The sequence below is a fragment of the Chelonoidis abingdonii genome, chromosome 1, assembly GCF_003597395.2.
Source record: "Chelonoidis abingdonii isolate Lonesome George chromosome 1, CheloAbing_2.0, whole genome shotgun sequence".
NCBI classification, from domain to species: domain Eukaryota; kingdom Metazoa; phylum Chordata; order Testudines; family Testudinidae; genus Chelonoidis; species Chelonoidis abingdonii.
The window spans coordinates 5,965,640-5,986,709 of NC_133769.1; the positions used below are offsets into that span (position 1 = coordinate 5,965,640).

A 21,070-nucleotide genomic window follows, 5' to 3' on the forward strand; every position below is an offset into this window, starting at 1 on the left:
CTGAGGAACCGTGACGACCATGTCTATGGCATCCCTGTGTGGGCGGTAAATGGAGGCCAGCCAGACTTGAAGGGGACGAAGGCGAAGTTTGGCGTGCTTGGTCACGAAAGTCCACGCAGCCATATGGCCGAGGAGGCTGAGGCAGGCACGGGCCAAGGTCATCGGGAAGAGCTGAAGGCTTTCTATAGCGGCGACTATTGACCGAAACCAGGATAGCGGCAGGTAGGCTGTTGCGAGCAGGGAGTCTAGAACGGCTCCAATGAATTCGATTCTTTGAGTGGGCACTAGAGTGGACTTGCCTGTATTGACCATGAGGCCCAATCGCTCGAATAGGTCCATGACGATGGCAACATGTCTGGAGACCTGAGCCTCGGAGGTCCCGTGGATGAGCCAGTCGTCTAGGTAGGGGAAAACGCAGATGCGCTGACGACGGAGGGAGGCAGCCACCACAGCCATACACTTCGTGAAGACGCGAGAGGCAGTGGAGAGGCCGAACGGGAGGACCGTAAATTGGTTAGTGTCGATGATGTACCATAAACCGCAGGTACCATCTGTGCGGAGGATAAATGGAGATATGAAAGTATGCATCCTTCATGTCGAGAGCAGCGTACCAGTCTCCTGGATCCAGGGATGGGATGGTGGTCCCCAGGGACACCATGCGGAACTTCAACTTCTTTAGGAAGGCGTTGAGACCACGGAGGTCCAGGATGGGTCGGAGACCTCCTTTTGCCTTGGGGATTAAGAAGTATCAGGAGTAAAACCCCTTGCCCCTGAACTCCTCCGGCACCTCCTCTATAGCTCCAATTTCGAGGAGCGTGCGGATCTCCTGTGAGAGGAGTTGCTCGTGAGAGGGGTCCCTGAAGAGGGAGAGGGAGGGGGGTGAAATAAACTGGAGGTGGTATCCAAATTTCACCATGCAGAGGACCCAACGGTCTGATGTTAATTAGGCCCACGCAGGGAGGAAGGAGGAAAGACGATTGGAAAACTGGAGAGGATTCCGGGAAAAGACTGGTGCTCTGCTCTCGGTCGCACCTTCAAAAGTTTTGCTTTGCTCCCGCTGATGGTTTGGCAGGACCATTATTTTGGCCTCCTTGAGAGCCCGACTGCCGTCTGCGGTTCCCGCGACCCCACATCCTACTAAAGCCTTGTCGAGGTTGGGGCAGGGGGTAAGGGCGCTGTGGTTGGGCCCGGAAGGACCTGTGTTGGGTCTGCGGGGTATGCATCCCAAGGGAATGCATGATAATACGATTGTCTTTTAGACTCTGGAGTCTAAGGTCCATTTTCTCTGAGAAAAGGCTCTGGCCCTCGAACGGAAGGTCCTGAATAGTATGTTGCAGCTCGGGGGGTAAACCCAAGACCTGCAACCACGAAATTCTCCGCATCGTAATCCCGGACGCTACGGTTCTAGCCGCCGAGTCAGCATGGAGGAGGGTGGGTACAGAGATATTCATACCCTTTAGAGGGTACCATATATTTTCTTTCCACGCCTCTGGCCGTAGGCAGGATAGATGCTGGAGACTGCCAAATAGTGTCTGCTTTGGCTTGGATGGATCGAATAAATGGCAGAGCCACGCGAGTCGGGGCATCTGCGGATAATATGTCTACGACCGGGTCCTCCACCTCCGGAACCTCCTCTACCGGCCAGATTGATATTTAACGCAACTCGCCGGAGAAGATCCTGGTGGGCTTGGAGGTCGATCGGGGGCGGGCCCGATGCTGTTGTACCGGCTACCGCCTCATCTGGCGAGAGGACGACGATGACAGGCCCGGTACGAGTGGCTTTCGTGCTGGGGCATCCTGTTCCAGGGGAGCATCGGAGTCCAGGAGGACCTGAGGGTCCTGTGTCAAAGTCGAAATGACCGTATCTGCTGGAGGAGGACGGCTAATAGTGGCCTCCGGTGCCCCGATGGTCTGAGGGGCGGACCGAGATGTAACTGTGGGTTCGCCCTGGGCCTGGTGGTATGCCCAGGGCGTCCAGAATGACCACTGCGGAGCTTGTTCCGTGCCCTGGGCCTCGGGAGGATGCGTCTCTGTGGGTCCAAATCCCCGTAGACAGCGTTGTCATCGCGGGAAGATCCCGATGGGTGTCGTGATGGCCATGGCGGAGCCGAGAGTCCGTGAGAGGGACCCCTGTGAGCCAGGTACTGGACATCGTGCAGCACCTGGAGAACGGTACCATGGGAGTCGTACCGGTGCCGAGAGGGAGACGGGACCTGCGACCAGCGTGGTGCGGGAGGTCGACCGGGATCGAGAGCTGTGGTAAGAGCGACTGCGGCGGGAGCGGTGCCGGGAGCTGGACCACCGTGCAGAGTATCTGTCCGGAGATCGAGACCTGGAGCGGTGCCACGAGTACGACCGGTACCGAGAAGGGGATCGGTACCGGGACTGCGAGCGGCGCCTGGATCTGGACCGGCGATGAGAACGGGAACGGTGCCTGGGATCTCGATCTTGAACGGTGCCTGCCGGCAGCTTCGGTGGAGGGTGGCCTGACCAGAGCAGGCTTTCCCACTGACGTAAGAACCCGCACCAGCGGTGCCCGGGGTTGAGGCAGGGTGGGCTCCGTCAGAGCAATAAGTTCCCTCGCCGTCGAGAAGGTCTCTGGCGTAGTGGGAACGAGAAGCTCAACCGAGGCACGTGCCGGGGAGCTGTCGCGCACCGGACTCAACGGCTCTTGCGTGGCCGGAATCACGGTGCCGATGCCGCCGGTGCCGCGGCAGGTGTTGGTGCAGGCGACTCGGCTGTGGTTGGTGCTCAGACCGCGGTGGAAGAGCTGTAGCCGCGTGGGAGCTTTAGCCTGCTTGGCCCGCGGGGAGAGGGAGCGGTGCCGGGCTGCCTTCTGTGCCGGAGACTGCTGGTGCCGGGGTGTTCTGACGGTGCCGGCGTTCTCCGGTGCCGATGAAGCACTCCTCCCCGGCGCGGGCTGCGCGGCACTTTTTTTTTTCGGTGCCGAGGCTGGAGGAGCGAGGGCCGGCTTCCATTAGGAGCTGTTTTAAACGAGAGTCTCGCTCCTTTTTTGTCCGTGGTTTGAATGATTTACAAATGCAGCACTTATCAGTCAAATGAGATTCCCCCAGACACTTTAGGCAGCGGTCGTGGGGGTCTCCCGTTGGCGTTGGCATTGGCCGATGGCAGGCCGAGCGCTGCTTGAAGCCCGGTGAGCACGGCATGGGCCCGGGCCTGGGGAGAGGGGAAGGGCTAATCCCCAACCCTCTAAACTATATACACTAAGTATGTTAACAAAACTAATTACAACTATAAAACTATACACACAGAAAGTACAAGAACGGGTGAAGAGCTAGGTAAGTGGAGAAAGGCTAAGCCGCGCTCCACTGTTCCAATGACAGACACGGGCGGTAAGAAGGAACTGAGGAGCAGACGGGTTGGCAAGGGTATATATTCGGTGCCATAGCGGCGCCACGCCAGAGGGCGCCCAGCCGACCCGCCGGGTGTTGCTAGGGTAAAAATCTTCCGATAAGCGCGCACGCGGCGCACACACACCTAATTGGAATGGATATGAGCAAGCACTCGAAGAAGAACCTAACAAACTGTGATTTACTTGTAAGCCTTAAAAATAGTACTGGGTGAAGATGCCAAATTCACAGCCCTGGAGAATTAAGTCAGCCATTTATTTAACTAACAGGTACAGAGTGGGCAAGAGTGGGCAAGCTCTAGTTTGATGTCGTCATTATTGTTAACAAGCCATTGTGATCTAACAGGACTACAGCCTCTATCCTCTGTCACCGAGGTCTTATCTTCTGCTATATACTTTAAGTCTTTCATTTATACCAACAAGACAAAATTATACAGTAAAGCTCTTACCCATCCCTGAATCTTTCTTGGTGCCATCTGATATGATATCCACGTGATCACTGTCAACATCATAGCTGAAGAAATCATTCAAATAAGTCTTCGATCTCTGCCCACCAAATACATATAAACAGCGATTTTTCTGGAGAGGAAGGAAAGCAGACGCTTAATTTTTGAACTGTGCTCAAGAAAACAAATTCTTAGCCAACCAGCTCTCAGTAAGCATTTGCAAAAACATCAATGAATCATGAAAACAAGAATAGTTCAGGCACATTTTTAGCGGGAGAAGGGAAAATTATTTACATCAGTTTGACTATTTTGGCATATGGGAAATGTACAAAAAAATTAAAATTGAGCTCATTATATTTTTTGATTCCTGCCCTCACAAAGATTTCCCCAGAAAAAGCAGTTTATTTAATTTGGCAAATGTTTTATTTAAGAGCAAACTATCTACTGGGGGAACCTTCAAACATAGTATGCTTACAAATCCACTCATCTTTCAGCATTTTATGTTGTTTTGATGACATGGGTAAACTATGAAGACATTCGTTTAAATAAACTCTATGAAACTATAAGCCCTAAAACCAGAAGGAACCATATCACCACCTACTCTGACCTTTTGTCTATCACAGGCCACTACATTTTACCCCATACTTGTATATTGAGCCCAATTATTTTAGATAAACTAAAGCAGTGTTCCCCAAACTTGGAACACCGCTTCTGTACGGAAAGCCCCTGGCAGGCCGGGCAGGTTTGTTTACCTGCCCCGCCCGCAGGTCCGGCCGATCGCGGCTCCCACTGGCTGTGGTTCGCCGTTCCAGGCCAATGGGATCTGCGGGAAGCGTGTAGGCGAAGGGATGTACTGGTTGCCGCTTCCAGCAGCACCAATTGGCCTGGAGCAGCGAACCATGGCCAGAGGGAGCCGCGATCGGCCGGACCTGCAAACGTGGCAGGTAAACAAAGCGGCCTGGCCCACCAGGGGCTTTCCCTACACAAGCAGCGCCTCAAGTTTGGGAAACACTGAACTAAAGCAATTCAGGCCTCAAAAGAATGGCCTGTGCCACAGGCAGGGAACACGAGACCAAAGTGCCATCAGTGCCCATGGCCTTGCAAAGGCAGGGAATTGGCTTGGTGAGATATGCCCGATGATCCTAGCAGGCAATTCCCCACACTGTAAAGGAAGATGAAAAAAACAAACACACACCAAGGCACCTGCCAGTCTGACCTGGAGAAAATTTCTTCCCAAACTCCAACTACGGAGGTTTGACCCTGAGCATGAGAGCAAGACTCACTAATTAGTCATCTAAGAAAAGGATTCACTGTACCATTTCAAAGAACTGGTCCACCGCATGTGGTACCTTATCTTCAGCTATGGCCAATCTCTGATGCCACAGAGCAAGATTAAAAAAACAAAAAAAAAAAAACAGAATACATCTGGCCATTGTATTGAAAACAAAAAATTCCTTGTGGACCCCTGAAGCCCTGAACCATGAGGTTTGTTTATCATTATCTGAATGTAGAGCTACAGATGTTATGACCATGTGGAGGGCAATATGTACAATCCTATTCACTTCCAGGCCCATGAAGGAAGGTGATGAAGAGGAGGATTTTGCAGATCCCAAGGCCAGAAGGTTCCATCATGAGCGCACAACTCGAAGCTGGACTAAAGCATCTCTTTTACAAATATATCTAATCCCATTTTAATGACCTCAATGATGAGTCCACCATCTCCTTTGATAAGATGTTCCAATATTTAGATTATCCTGACTGCTAAGAAACAACATTTTATTTTAAAGGTTCAATTTATTTAACTTTACCTTCCACCGACTGGATCTTGTTATGCTCACTGCTTCCCAACTCTGATCCAGGGCCAGATCCTGAAAGCCCAGGGTGCATGCAACTCTTTTGACTTCAATTACAAGTTCTGCACATACAGGGTTAGCAGTATTAGATCCTACCAATATTTTTCTTCGAGTGCTTGCTCATATCGATTCCAATTAGGTGACTCCCAAGCCTTACCTAGGTGGTGGGGTCGGAGAGAGATGTTGCGGAGTGCAGGACTGCTGAACTAAATGCAGCATCACCTCTGGACTGCTGCACTATCGCATAGTGGGAAGCAAAGGTATGTACTGATAACCAAGTTGTTGCCCTATAGATATTCCGTATGGGCACATGAGCCAGGAAGGCAGAGGACGAAGCTTGAGCCCGAGTTGAGTGGGCAGTAAGGTGAGTAGTTGGGGCGCCAGCCAAGTCATAGCACACCCGGATGCATGATGTAATCCAGGACTAGATACGCTGCAAGGAGAGTGGGAGGCCCTTCATCCGGTCTGCTACTGCCACAAACAGCTGGGTCGTCTTTCTGAAAGGTTTTGTTCACTTGATGTAAAAGGCGAAGGCTCTGCAAACGTCTAGGGAGTGCAGCTGTTGTTCCAGTCGAGAAGCGTGCAGCTTTGGATAGAAGACCGGAAGGAAGAGGTCTTGGTTGACATGGAAGGCAGACACCATCGTAGGAAGGAAGGCGGGGTGTGGTCACAGCTGTACCTTCCTTGTCCATGTGGAACACCGTATACGGTGGTTCCAATGTGAGAGCTCCTCAGCTCCGATACATGTCTCGCCGAGGTGATAGCAATGAGGAAAGCTGTTTTCCATGAAAGGTACACAAGCGAGCAGGTTGCCATTAGCTCGAATGGGGCATGCATGAGTCTGGATAGGACCAGGTTGAGGTCCCAAGTAGGGGCCGGATGCCAAATTTGTGGGTACAGATGTTCCAATCCCTTGAGGAATCTGTTGACTATGGGATTGAACAAAACTGAGTGCCCCTTTTCGCAGGGATGGAAAGCCAAAATTGCTGCTAGGTGTACTCTGATGGATGAAACAGCTAGACCTTGCTGTTTCAGGGACAGAAGATAATCCAGGATTGTTCAGGGCACACGAGCAGGAGAAACACTTCCACTTGGCCAGATACATGGACCTAGTAGAGGGCTTTCTGCTACCCAAGAGAACACACTGCACCAAGCAGGAGCAACGCAGCTCAGAATGAGCTAGCCATACAGCATCCATTCTGTGAGATGGAGGGATTGCAGGTCCAAGTGACATAGTTGGCTGTGCTCCTGAGTGATCCGGTCCAGCCACAACAGGAGACGAATTGGTGTGGTCACCGATAGGTCGAGGAGTGTGGTGAACCAATGCTGCCTGGGCCACGCCGGGGCAATTCGTATTAAGCGGGCCTTGGCCCTTTGGAATTTGAGAAGGACCTTGTGGACTAATGGGAATAGAGGAAAAGCATAAAACAGATAGTCTTTCCACGGTATCAGGAAGGCGTCCAATAGTGAGCTTGGGGAGCATCCCTGGAGAGAGCAGAACACCTGGCACTTCCGATTCTCGCGAGAGGCAAAGAGGTCAACGTGGGGAAATCCCCACTTCTGGAAAACAGAATGGATAACGTCCAGGCGAATCGACCACAGATCTGCTGAGACGATCTGCCAAGGTGTTCTGGACTCCTAGGAAAAATGACGCCACCAGGTTGATTGAGTGGGCTATGCAGAATTCCCACAGTTTGATGGTCTCCTGACAGAGGGGGGACGATCGCGCTCCCCCTTGCTTGTTGATGTAAAACATGGCCGTTGTGTTGTCCATGAGGACTGCGACACAACGGCCCTGAAGGCGCTCACAGAAAACCTGACATGCCAGGTGAACTGCTCTAAGTTCCCACACGTTGATGTGCAGGGTTCTCTCTCGAGAGGACCAAAGGCCCTGTATACGAAGGTTCATAAGGTGAGCGCACCAGCCCAGAGATGACGCGTCCGTGGTCAGGACCAGGGAGGACTGTGGTGCACGGAATGGCACTCCCCGCATACTAAGTTGGGATTCAGCCACCAAGCCAGGGAGGATAAGATCTCCATCAGTACCGTGAGCACTGTGTCCAAATCGTGTCTCCCTGGATGGTACACTGATGTGAACCAGGCCTGGAGTGGACAGAGGCATAGTCGGGCATGTCTGGTCACAAAGGTGCATGATGCCATGTGCCACAGAAGACCGAGACACATGCGAGCTGTGGAGGTCGGGAAGCTCTGGAGGCTGTGGATAATGACTGCCATGGCCTGGAAGCGGATGTGTGGGAGGCATGCATGGGCAAGATTGAATCCAGGACTGCTCCAATGAAGTCTATTCTTTGGGTCGCCTGCAAAGAGGACTTTTAGGCATTGAGCAGCAGGCCCAGCTGTCTGAACAGGCTCATGGTGAACCGAACATGAGACTGCACCTGGAGCTCGGAGCGACCCCGAATGAGCCAGTCGTCAAGGTACGGAAACACTTGGATCCGATGTCAACGGAGTGAGGCAGCTACAATGGCCATGCACTTCGTAAAGACCCTTGGTGCCGAAGGGAAGTATAGTAAATTGGAAGTGCTGTTGGTTGACCACAAAGCAGAGGAAACACCTTTGTGGTAAGTAAATTGCTATGTGGAAGTACGCGTCCTTCATGTCAAGGGCAGAGTACCAGTCTCCAGAATCCAGAGAAGGAATAATGGTCCCCAGGGAAACCATGTAGAACTTCAACTTTACCATGAATTTTTTTGAGTCCGCCCAGGTCCAGAATGGGCCATAGCCCCTCTTTGTCTTGGGGATTAGGAAGCAACGGGAGTAAAACCCCCTTACCCCTCAGTTCTCTTGGAACCTCTTCTATCGCTCCAAGAGCCAGGAGCAACTGAACCTCCGGCAGAAGGAATTGCTTGTGAGAGGAGTCCCTGAAGAAGGACGGGGAGGGAGGGTGGGGAGAGGGGGGGGAACAAAACAAATTGCGGACGGTATCCACTTTCCATCATGCATAGGACCCAGCGGTCTGATGTTATGCGAGACCACGCAGGGAAGAAATAGGAGAGACGGTTGGAGAAAGGTGGGAAAGGATCTTGTAAGGAGACTGGTGCTCCACACTCGGGTGCGCCTTCAAAAGTTTTGCTTGGGCCCCACTGATGGTTTGGGGGGGCCCTAACTCTGGCCCGTCTGAGGGCCAGACCTCCTCCTAGCACCTTTTCTGGAGAAGTCCTGTAGGGGCCGAGGGTTAGGGTAGGTGTGTTGCGGTTGGGGCCAGAAGGGCCTATGCTGTGTCACTGGGGTATGCATGCCCAGTGAGCGCATGATAGCCCGGTTATCCTTTGGACTCTGAAGTCCAGAGTCAGTTTTGACAGAGAATAACCCCTGGCCATCGAAGGGCAGGTCCTGAATTGTTTGCTGCAGCTCCAGCAGAAGACCGGACACCTGCAACCACGAGATGCGGTGCATAGCTACACCGGAGGCTAGAGTCCTTGCCACTGTGTCTTCTGCATCTATCAAAGCCTGCAAGGAGGTCCTGGCTACTTTCTTGCCCTCCTCTAGCAAGGCCCCAAACTCCTCTCTGGACTCCTGAGGAACCGGTTCCTTGAACTTCCCCATTCAGTTCCAGGTGCTGTAATTATAACGGCTCAAGAGAGCCTGCTGATTAGCCACCCGAAGTTGTAGACTGTCAGTTGAATATATCTTGAGCCCGAATAAATCAAGGCGCGTAGCACCCTTGGATTTAGGGGCAGGCACTTGTTGACCGTGCCTTTCCCTCTCATTGACTGACTGTACAACAAGGGAGCACGGTGGGGGGTGAATGTACAAGTATTCATAGTCTCAGGAGGGAACTAAGTATTTCCCTCTCAACCCTCTTGGAAGTGGGAGGGATAGACGCCGGGGACTGCCAGATCGTATTGGCATTAGCCTGGATGGTCCGAACGAACGGCAAGTCTACGCGTGTGGGGACATTGGCAGACAAGATGTCCACCACTGGATCCTCGACCTCCACCACCTCGAGGTTCATGTTTTGTGTCACCCTACGCAGCAAGTCTTGGTGCGCACGGAGGTGTATAGGTGGTGGGCCACAAAGTCGTGCCCACAACTGCCTCGTCAGGCGACAAAGATGATGACAGCCCTGGGAACCATTAGTCCTGATCATGGATGGGGTTAGCCACTCTCCGCCTGGCATGACCTCGAGTTAGGGCAGGAACACCAAGGTAGGGCCGACTGGTTGTGCTGTGTTGCACTCTCTCGCATCGTTGGACCAAGTTGTAGGGATGGAGATAGGCACCGAGACCGACGATCACATCGGTACCGGGAGAGAGATCTAGATCGGGACCGCGACCTGGAGCGGTGCCGAGACATCCCAGTCTGCAATGGAGGGCACATGACAGCGGGCTTCCCTATCGATGGGACAGACCGCACCAGCAGTGCCGGAGGCTGCGACAGTCCCAACTCAGAGAGTGCGATTAAGTCGTGGGCCATAGAGAAACAATGGCGCCAGAATCAACAGTGCTGGAGTTGGAGCCTTTACGAGGCGGTCCAGTCCGGTCTGGGGCGTTGCTCCAAGGCAGGAACAGGCGATGCCTGCGACTGGGCAGGAGCAGCAGGTTGCTTGTGCTGCTTCTTAGGCCCCGGAGAAAGCGAGCCGTGCCTCGCCGGCTGCTAGGCCGGAGACATCCGGTGCCGAGAGTCTTTGCCAGTGCCAAGTCATCCCAGTGCCGGACGTGCGTTTTGAACCGACGGCGCCGGGTCTCTGCTCGGGCCTGAGAGCACCGGGCTAAGTGACGCTTCCATGAGGAGTTGCTTCAAACTAAAGTCCCACTACTTTTTTGTCCGCAGCTTGAATGCCTTACAGATGCAGCACTTATCTGTTTGATGGGATTCCCCCAGGCACTTCAGGCAGGAGTCGTGGGGGTCTCCCATAGGCATTGGCTTAAGATAAGCCGAGCAGGGCTTGAAACCTGGAGACCTAGGCATGAGAGAAACCCCCTTTCCTCCAACTACTATATACACTAACTACAAAATTTACTATTAACTACAGCTAGGAACTACTACAACTATACTACAAAACTAACTAGAGAAATAATGAGTAAAGAGCTGGGGAAGTGGAGATCAGCTAACCTATGCTCCACAATTCCAACAACCATCACATATGGTAAGAAGGAACTGAGGAGGGTGCTGGGTCGGTTGGTGCATATATCCAGCATCATAAGGGCGCCACACTCCAGGGCGCGCCTCAGCTGACCCACCGAGTGTTGCTACAGTAAAAATCTTCCGACAATCATGCAAGTGGTGTGCGCACACTTAATTGGAATTGATATGAGCAAGCACTCGAAGAAGAACTTAGCAATATTTCTAAATCTTTAAAAGGCACTTTGAAACAAAGTGGAACTTTGAAAAAAGTACCTTCTACTAAATCAAAGGTCTGCAAACGATGGCCCGCGGGCCACATCTGGCCTGTGGGACCCTCCTGCCCTGCCCCTGAGCGTCTGGCCCAGGATGCTAGCCTCTGGTCCCTCCTTCGCAGCCTCAGATCACTGTGCCGCTGGCACAATGCTCTGGATGGTAGGCTGCGAGCTCTCGTCAGGTAGGGCAGCTGCACAGCCGGAGCCTGTCCCAGTGCTCTGTGCTGCGTGGTGGTGTGGCTGGCTCCAGCCAGGCAGTATGGCTGTCTGTCCTGGTGTTCTGGGCAGCACGGCTGTAGCACTGCCAGCCACCAGTGCTCCAGGCAGCATGGGGGGCTGGGGTGCGGGAGCAGGGAGGTTTGGGGTGGGGGTCATGGGTGGGGATAGGGGCCAGAGCAGGCAGAGGGCGGAGAACAGTGGGGTTGAATGAGGGCTGGCGTTCCGCGGGGGGGGGGGGGGGGTCAGTCAAGAAGGAGGGGTAGTAGATTGGGCAGTGGGGACCAGTCAGGGGCAGAAGTTCCCGGAGGCAGTCAGGGAGAAGGGGTGGTTGGATGGGGCAGGGGTCCCAAGGGCATAGTCAGGAATGAGAGGAGAGGTTGGATGGGGTGGCGGGGAGGGGGGGCAGTCAGGCGACAGGGAGGAGTGGATGGCGCAGGAGTCCCGAGGGGTGGCCCATCAGGGGGTGAGAAGCACGGGGGGTCGGATGGGGGCAGGGGGCCAGGCCATGCCTGGCTGTTTGAGGACGCACAGCCTCCCCTAACCGTCTCTCCATACGATTTCAGGAATCCAATGTAGCCCTCAGGCCAAAAAGTTTGCCTGCCCCTGTACTAAATGAACAAAGATAGGAATTCCTAATGGATCAAAATACGAACACAATAAAATCACTACAATTTAAATTTTATGTTTTAAGTTGGCAGTATTAAGACAGTAGAAAATATAGTACTAAACTATACATACTGTGAAACTCTAATCTCAGAGGCCTGGTAACATGTACAAGCCATGCTTGACTTCAGTCATAAAGTTCATATTGTCACCAAAATTCTTAGATAAACCTGAACAGTGGTTAGACATTTAAGGACACATTTTTGAAAATCCTCAATGCCCACAATTGAGGGCAGATTTTCAAAAAGCTCTGATCACATTTAAGCTCTTCAATACTTGTATATACTTGTTCATAAGCCAAATTTTTGGAAGCACTGGAGAAGGAGGTCGGCTTATGAACAGGTATAGAGAGGGAGAGGTGGGACACAGCCCCACCCCCAACAGAGGGAGTACGGAGAGGCAACACAGCCAGAAGGGAAGAGGTGGGCCCAGTCTCTCTCCGCTTCTGGCCATGCTGCTCTCCCCCTAGCCTCTGAAGCAGCTGCAGCTCCGGGGCTGGCAGGCTGCACCCATGCTGCTCGGCCCTGCGCCACAGAGCAGGCTATGGCCATGCCACTGGAGTACACTGCAGCCATGCCACCCGGCCCAGCCTGCTGGAACATGCTGCAGCTGCGCCGCCTGGTCTGGCCCACCGGAGCAGCTCCGGCCAAGTCAGAGACATCCTCCCCGGCCCTTCCCAGATAAGGTGGGAAGGGATGGGATAGGGGAGTGTAAGGGTCCCAGGGTGGGGTCATGTGGGGAGTGGTCACAGGGGTTACTCCCAACTCCCAGCTTCTCCCCCACAAAAAAAATTTCCTCACCAGTTGCTGCCCCGGTCCATCAGGGTAAGCAGCTGGCGTGCTGAGACACTTTGTTTACTTAGGTTAACCTTCGTGCCTGCAGACGCTCAATGTAAACAAACCATCTCAGTCCGCCAGTGGCTTATCCTGATGGCCTGGGAGCCAAAAAAGTTTGCTGACTCCTGAATTATAGGGTCAGCTTATAAATGGGTTATAAAAATTGAAAATTTTTATCTCATCCATCTTGCAGGGGTTGGCTTATAAACGAATCGACTTGTGATCGAGTATATACAGCCAGTACTGTAACCAGTTCTGGTACCCACAATCCAAGAAAGATGTTGATAGAGATGTAGAAGGTTCAGAGAAGAGCCATGAGAATGATTAAAGGATTGAAGAACATGCCTTATAGTTATAAGTTAGAGCCTGAGTTGCTTGAATCTAATGAAGAGAAGGTTACACTGGACTTGATCACAGTCTGTAAGTACCTACATAGCGAACAAAAATTTTATAATGGACTTTTCAACCTAGCAGACAAATGTATAACAAGATCCAATGGCTGGAAGTCAAAGCTAGACAAATTCAGCATGGAAATAATGCATAATTTTTTAATGGTGAAGATAATTAGCCATTGGAACAATTTACCAAAGGTTCTGGCAGACTCTCCAAGTCCAGCAATTTTTCAATCATAGCTGGAATGTTTTTCTTAAAAGGTAGCATTAATTCAAACATTGATTTCATGGAAATCTATGGCTTGTGTTACATAGGAGGCAGACTAGATGATCATAGTTGTCCTTTCTGGCTTTATGAATTTATGAAGTAACCAGGTTTACAAGAGTATTCAGCACCCGCTAACACCTTTCCAGAACAGAAGCTGTCAAAAATGTTCAGAACCCAGCAATCAGGCCCTTATTTTCTCAATAAACTCAAACACATGGATATATCTGCAAGTCACCATCTGTTGCCATTAATAATATGCATCATCTATCAGGCCAAAGGATCCCAAAATGCTTTACCAACTTTTAGCAAAGATCACTTGAGACCCCACAGAAATGTAGCATCCCTGAAGGGGGAGGCAGAGGACAGAATGCAACAGCTGTTTAATGGCACCGCATTACTACAGTTCAGATGACTACCGTTTCAAACTAAATCACAAGGTGAATTTTAAAGTATACAAAAATACACAGTCCTACCACAGTCTCCTACAAACAGTGCCAGTATTAATGATAATAAGTGGTTAATATGTTTTACTTCTCACCCAAAAGAACAATCTGAAGAAAGATTCATGTGCTCAATGAAGTTAAACAGCTATCACCCCCTAAAAATCAGGCTTAGGACTTAAAATCCAAAGTTAACTCTTACCGAATGGAATAACATGCAGTGTCCTATTCTGGATTGGATGTCCTCAGGTCCAGCATTACATGAATCTTCTCGCAACAGTTTCCATGTCTGACATTGACAGTCAAAAGCAAACAATCCACTAAATTGAGGTTCACTGGCTCTGCTGTCATCTACACTGCCATTACATGTCAAAATCCTACCTCCAAATGTATAGATCATGTGTTTTTCTGAATCCATACACATCTGTAGGAAGCAAGAGATACATGTTAAACTAGATTTGTTTAATCAGGAATACATTAATATTTCATATCAGCCAATAAAAAACCCTTAGCTCATTGAGGTAACCATCAGAACAGCCGTATTCAGCATGAGTTAACATCAGCACATCCTCCTAACTTAATCTGTAGTAAATGAAGCAGTTTGCAGCTAACTCCATGGATAATACAGATGCAGCACACAGAGATAACTGGCCCCTGGTTTACAATGTGGCTTGGCTGCCCACACGAAGCAACACTGTATGACAGGGTCTAGTGTCTCCATTCTCCCCATCTGCGTAAGATGAGGGCAACCACAGGTTGCATTTTGGTCACCTCTAAGTTTTCAATAGTATTTTGAAAATTTGATGTATAAGAGTAAAAATGAAGACATCAATGGTTTGCTTTTTTACTTTACTGTTTGCAATAACCTCTGTCATAACATATACAAAAGCTACTGTCTGATAACGGCAAGGCAGGGGGAGTCAAGATTACTGATGACTGGCCAAGGACTGCGCACACAGCTAGCATTAAAATGGTCTCTAGTTTTTGTAACCCCATGCTCAGCATTGCCCCTCTTCCTCCAATAGCCTTCCTTTTTGTCTCATTTACCTGCTATTTCTAAAACAGCAGGGCCCTGACCTTGTAAGGTCTCTAGGTCTTATGGCAATATAGATATTAAGGGATATGTATTATTATTAAACAATCTCTAAAGCTTGAAACATAACTGTATTTTACAGCACCCAAAAAATGCCTCTCAGTACAAAGATGACAATGTGGTCCCTGCCTCCAAAAAACTTATTTCAGACATGAAACCATGAATGGAGTTACGAAAAAGTAGGAAAAAGCAGGGGATGCAGGGAAGGAGGACAGAAGATGAAATACAACAGCATTAGGTGGCTCCTCAGCACAGGTTAGGCACAAAAGGTAGCAAAAAGAATCAAATTAAAACTTTAATTCTTATTCTTCAAGGTACAATATTCCAAAAAATATCTGGCAGCCATTTCCATAATGAATTCCTATGCCTATGAAGTGCATATACATGTATACGCACACACCCCCCCCATTCTTTTTAAATTAAAGGTAGGCCAAATTTTGATCAAAACCCAAGCTTTTTTCTAATAATCTGAACTGTTTCTTGCACTGTTGTCCACAGTAACACCCAACGCTGGCTACAATATGTTTGCGGTTCCACAATCCCAGCAACGAGCAACTGTTACTCACTGACAGGACATCACTGTGCAAGACTAGCTTTCCCAGACATAGCTGCATTGTTTCTTGATCTTTATAGAAGATTACAAGATACTAACAAATAACTTCATGTTCTTGAAAAAAAATAAATAGGGTAGGTTTTTTATATTGTAACATTAACATTGCTAATTAGGAGCATACATTTTAAAAAAATACATCATATTCATTTCTCCCAATATATTTTTTAGTTGCATTACCTGGTGTACACACTTCTCAATTCTAGTAATGGACTATGGTAAGAAATGTTGTTTTAAGCAAAGCCCGCGAAGTAAAAGTGCACTCAATGTTTATCTCTGCACCTGACCTGATGATCAAACACCAGCTTGGGACCTCCATCTGCTGCAGTGTCTTCACTTAGCAACATCCATGTGTTCGTGTCAATGTCATAACGGTAGAAATCGCTTTTCAGAGATTTACTGTTCCTCACGGAGGAATCCAGATAACGGCCCAGTGTGTAGATCTGCCTTCGCTGAATATCGATGCACATCTTATGACAAGATCTGGCACTAGGACCATTCTATTAAAAAAAAGGAAGTAACAAAACATTTTAATAGGCACAATACATTTATTAGGGCCCCAGATATTTGCGCAGTCAGGGTAAGTAAGTACTCATTCAGCAATTATATAGCCTTATAAAAGAATCTGCTTTGGAGAATACATAAAATTCTTTATTTCCATCCCCAGTGATATTCTCTACAGCTTCTGAAGAGCCACATGTGGCTCTTCAGAAGTTAGTATGCAGCTCCTTGTATTGGCACTAACTTCAGGGCTGGAGCTAAAGGCACCAACTTTCCATTGTGCCGGGGGGTGCTCACTGCTCAACCCCTGGCTCTGCCACAGACTCTGTCCCCACTCCACCCTTTCCTGTGTCCTCCCCTGAGCCTGATGTGCCCTTGCTCCTCCCCCTCTCCCTCAGAGCCTCCTGCACACCACGAAACAGCTGATCGTGAGGTGCGGGGAGGGCGAGGTACTGATCGGTGGGGCTGCCGGTAGGTGGGAGGTGCTGGGAGAGGGAGCTGATGGGGGGCTGCTGATGTATTACTGTGGCTCTCTGGCAACGTATATTGGTAAATTCTGGCTCCTTCTCAGGCTGGTCACCCCTGCCCTACAGCACGGACACATGCTATTCATACACTGTAAAGGTCCAGTTCACTTTAGAAAGGCAATGACATTATGACCTAATACACATCTTTTCCAGCTAATTTATGATCTGCAGTCTTTTCAGAACTTTCCTTAAAATAGTGACAATTTCCAGGTGCATGTGAAATCTGCTTAAGCTATTAAAATGACAGTAGTCAATACACTCAATGCACAAGTTCAAATATCATAGCCTATAAATACCTACACGGAAAGATGATGCAATAACAGCGGGCTCCTTAATTAAGCAGGAAGGACATGACAATCCAATAACTAGACGTTGAAACTAGACAAACTGAAAATTAGGTGCCAATTTTTAAGAGTAAGAGTACTTAACCAATGAAACAACCTACCAAGAGATATGATAGATTCACCAAAATTAAATCTTTAAAATCAAGCATGGAAGTCTTTCTAGAAGATATTTTCCAGTTTAGCCACAAGTTACAGGGCTTGATGAAGTAAAATCCCAAAGCCTGAGCTATTTGGGAGGTTACAGAATTACAATGGTCCCTTCCAACATTAAAAAGGAAGAAGTGACTAACATGGCATCCTGCTAATTTATTGGCTCCCAGATACCAAAGGCTTCTCAGAGAAGCTTCTGATGGAAACTTCAACATTCATCCAGCAAAGTCTCTGATCTGCTATCAGAACACTTCACTTTTGTTTTCTGATCAATACTTTTCAGATATTCACACAGTTAACTACATCCTGGACTGGATCTGGATGCGAAAAATACAAGAACTGTCCTTCCTATGCAGGTAAAACTACTTCAAGAAGGAATTCCCTACTACAAGCCAAAAAAACTACTGGTCACAATCTGCTGCTAAAAAACCTTGGAATTAGCCAAATTCCAAAATTTACAGAAAAATCTATCCAACCAAGAGGGCTGAACACAATCAAACCTGAATATGCAAGACAAAACAACCAACATTTCTATCCTTGGTTGAGAAAACAAGAAAGTTAAAAAAGATAGAGGAAGTATCCACTATGCTTCCGCAGAGCATGGGCTATAAAGTGACTCCATACTCCAATGTAGGAATACATATAACAGTGATGTGTGTGTGTGTGTACAAGGTTGTCAGAGTCCCAAGTTGTGCAAAGATTTATTCAAGGTTTCATGTACTTTATTATTCACATATGATTTTACAAGAAGAAAGGCTTTTTTCGCCCTTCCAGGTTATATACTAACCAGTTTATTTGGTCTTAACCTTGGCTTGCTCTGAATTACTTGGAACAACATCTGGAAGTGATGTGAGACAAAAGATATTTTGCTTTTGTCAGCCATTTTAGGTGTTTGCTGGTGCATGAAGAAGAGTTCCTTGAGTAATTTTAGCATTCTGACAAAAAGAAACCAAAACACTGAATAATATAGCTGTTCAGCAAGCTCAGTATTAGAGGTGGAGGGTCTAAAAGCTAGGAGGTGAGAAGTACAAATAACTCAAAATGGAAGTGTGTCAGGAGCCAGCACTGATATGAAAAGTTTTAAAGAAAGCTTAGCCCAGAAACCTCCATGAGCCCCGGGGGTGGGGGAGGGGAGGGTGGAATTCAAGCTCAAATAAAGAGTGAGATGTTTCAGTATGTAGTAGTGTGACAGGATTAAAATACGCCAGTAATAAATCTACCTTTATTGAAATATACAAAAATCCTCTGCCCCTGCATGAATTTGTGTTATGTAAGTTTTCCCTTATTAAAAGATCAGTTACAGAAGAAAACTAACTGAACCTTATGTACCTCAGCTTTAATAAAAGCTAATTAGGGAATCCCTCATTCAGAGGTGGAATTATGACATAGCCAGCAGCGTAAATGAAATTAGTCCATTATATAAAATTTTATCTAAAATGTCATAAGGCAAAATCACAATTATACAATATCAGGACAAGAAATACTTCGAAAAATACTGTTGAAGTCTAAGCACACAATGTGAAACTGCCTCAGTATATTTTAGAGATGAATAATGACCACAAAACTTAAGTACTGGCCTCAACCAAGAGACCTAATGTTAGTGTTTTCAAGGACAAGAATTCAAATTGTGTTAAAAAAAGGAATAAATATTGCAAGCACCATTTCCTGCCACCCTAAATTGTTGAAATGTTATAAAAAACTGTACTGAATTTCTCTTGCATTTTATAAAAATAGGATATGCTATCATATCACAGGCATGAACACAACTTTCTGAAGATTACATAGCAGTTATGTTACCAATAGGCAAAAAGATTATTTTAAATAAAAGCAATATGTAGCATTGAGACAATTTGGAGAATCTATACAATTTATCAATTCCGTGAGACACTGAGCTTTCTGCAGCCAAACTCCAAATCGGAAATGTTGGGCTAGTCTTCTACTTTCAAATGACATTTGAAAAGCAACAGGCTGAGAAAACTGACTCGAGATTTGAAAGTCATTTTAATACTTCTAGGGTAGCTAGGTGGATCCTCCTTCTACCACCACTGTAAGCTTCTCGGGAGCCAAAAAAAATCTTACTGCATTATAGGTGAAACACTTATGTCAAACTTGTTTTGATCCGCCGGAGCACGCAACCCTGCCACCCTGGAGAGCTGCTTTTACCGCATTGTATCCGAATTCGTGTTATATCGGGTCGCGTTATATCAGGGCAGAGGTGTATATGGGGCAGTTGTCCATGATGTGTCACACTGTTTGTACCACACCAGAGTCACAATTTGGTGAATCTTCTCTGTGTTGTTCAAAACTCAGCTGAGTACAGTCCACTGCCTATGAGAAAGACAAAATCCTAGGACTTTTCATTGGATCTTCAATGAGATCTCTGTTTGAGATATCATATGGGGCTCACAATTTGAGCCAGAGTGTGCTGGCATCCTTTCGGCTGGCACATAATGTGACACATGGCTCCAGAAAGACTTCCTGGATTTGAGTCAGGAGAATGGCAGTGAATTGATGTCCTGAGCCATCAGGTTTGGAGCCATCAGGATCTTGTCATACTCCTGGACCACAGCAACCTCTCACCTGATGTTGGCTGGCACAGTGCCGCCAAAACTGGGTGCCAGAGTACTGGTGTTGATTTGAGAGAGCCAGTAACAATCCTGAGCACGGCAATGATTTCAATGTCAATCAGATTGGTGTGGGAGTTGCTTGCACCAAAACTGGTGTGTAATACTACCCATTGGCAAGACCAGGGCTTGTACTGATGTTCAAAGCGTGCATGTATCACATCCCCAGGATATGCCAGTGAGCTTCAGGATCATTTTAAGCCTTGTCTCTATTTTCTTCTTGTTGTTGTCAAAGTGCTGGCAACAGCTCAGCATCCAATCAAAAGGTAACACAAAGATACCATAGATTGTGGTCAGGCGAAAGAGGCAGACCACAAAAGTCCACTTTCAGCAGCACTTTGGCCTCATGGTTATTCAAGTAGAAGCCAGAGATGTGTATTTCTGAAGCATGCTGTTTCAGTCACCAAGCTCCGAAATACATTACAAAGGTCATTGTTCATGACCTTTGACGTGGCCTTCAGAAAGCATGTGTGTTGTTGGTACAATGTCGTCTGCATAGATGAATTTACAGGAAGATGTGGCTGGAATGTTGCTGGTATAGAGCATGATGAGTGCAGGCGTTAAAACATACCTCTGTGGGAGGCTATTGTTCAATTACTGTCATTTGTGGACAGATTTACCAAGATGAATCTTCCATTACTCGGCATCTTGGTGATGAGTCTGATGGTTGACTGCCATGGAAAAGCTAACAACATCAGCAGAGACCTTTGTGCCATATAGTATCATATGCAGAAGACAGATCAACGAATAATGCCCCGTTTTAAATTTTCACTGGTAGCCAGATTCTATGTAGCTGGTTAAGACCAGCACCTAGTCACAGCAGTTGTGACTGGTTCTAAATCCAGCCTGCTCTTTGGGGACCAGTTCCTCCACTATTGGCTGTAACCTTTGAAGCATGAGCCACTCCCAACAGTTTATAACAGCTGCTAAAGAGGGAGATAGACTGGTAGCTTTTTCAATCAGTGGCCTCTTTTCCAGGCTTCAAAACAGTCTATGAGCTTGGCTATCTTCCACTTCTGCTATAATACCAAAAGAGTGGATGTTGCTGAAAAAGTCTGCCAGCCACCTTCTTGCCTTTGGACCAAGGTTCTTCAGAAATTTTGGATATATTCTGTCCATTTCTTCCACTCTCTCAGACTTAGTGTTGGAGAGACTCATCCACTTCATCTATTCTATAGGGGGTCAGAAAGGGGTGAAAACTACTGGACTTGCTGCCTAATGTTTTTATCCATTGCCACACAGGAGTTGGCAATTAACTGTGAGGAGATGGCATCTTCACTTACTTGTGGTAGTTTGAAAAAGAGGCACTTTCAGGCATTGTGGCTTGACCTTGTAAAGTCAAGCACTGTCACAGTTTCACACCACCTTTTTCTT

At 48.1% G+C, this 21,070-nt stretch overlaps 1 protein-coding gene across 2 annotated transcripts in view; it reads right to left on the bottom strand.

Moving 5' to 3' along the window:
* Positions 1-21,070, bottom strand: part of MKLN1 (muskelin 1) — a 205,056-nt gene that overhangs the window by 46,419 nt on the left and 137,567 nt on the right. For both annotated transcript variants that reach the window (XM_075063794.1, XM_075063800.1), the window contains 3 exons: positions 15,838-16,050; positions 14,050-14,271; positions 3,820-3,949 (listed from right to left, as the gene is read on the bottom strand). In XM_075063794.1, the coding sequence (XP_074919895.1) occupies positions 3,820-3,949; positions 14,050-14,271; positions 15,838-16,050 (565 nt within the window). The remainder of the gene's footprint in view (positions 1-3,819; positions 3,950-14,049; positions 14,272-15,837; positions 16,051-21,070) is intronic.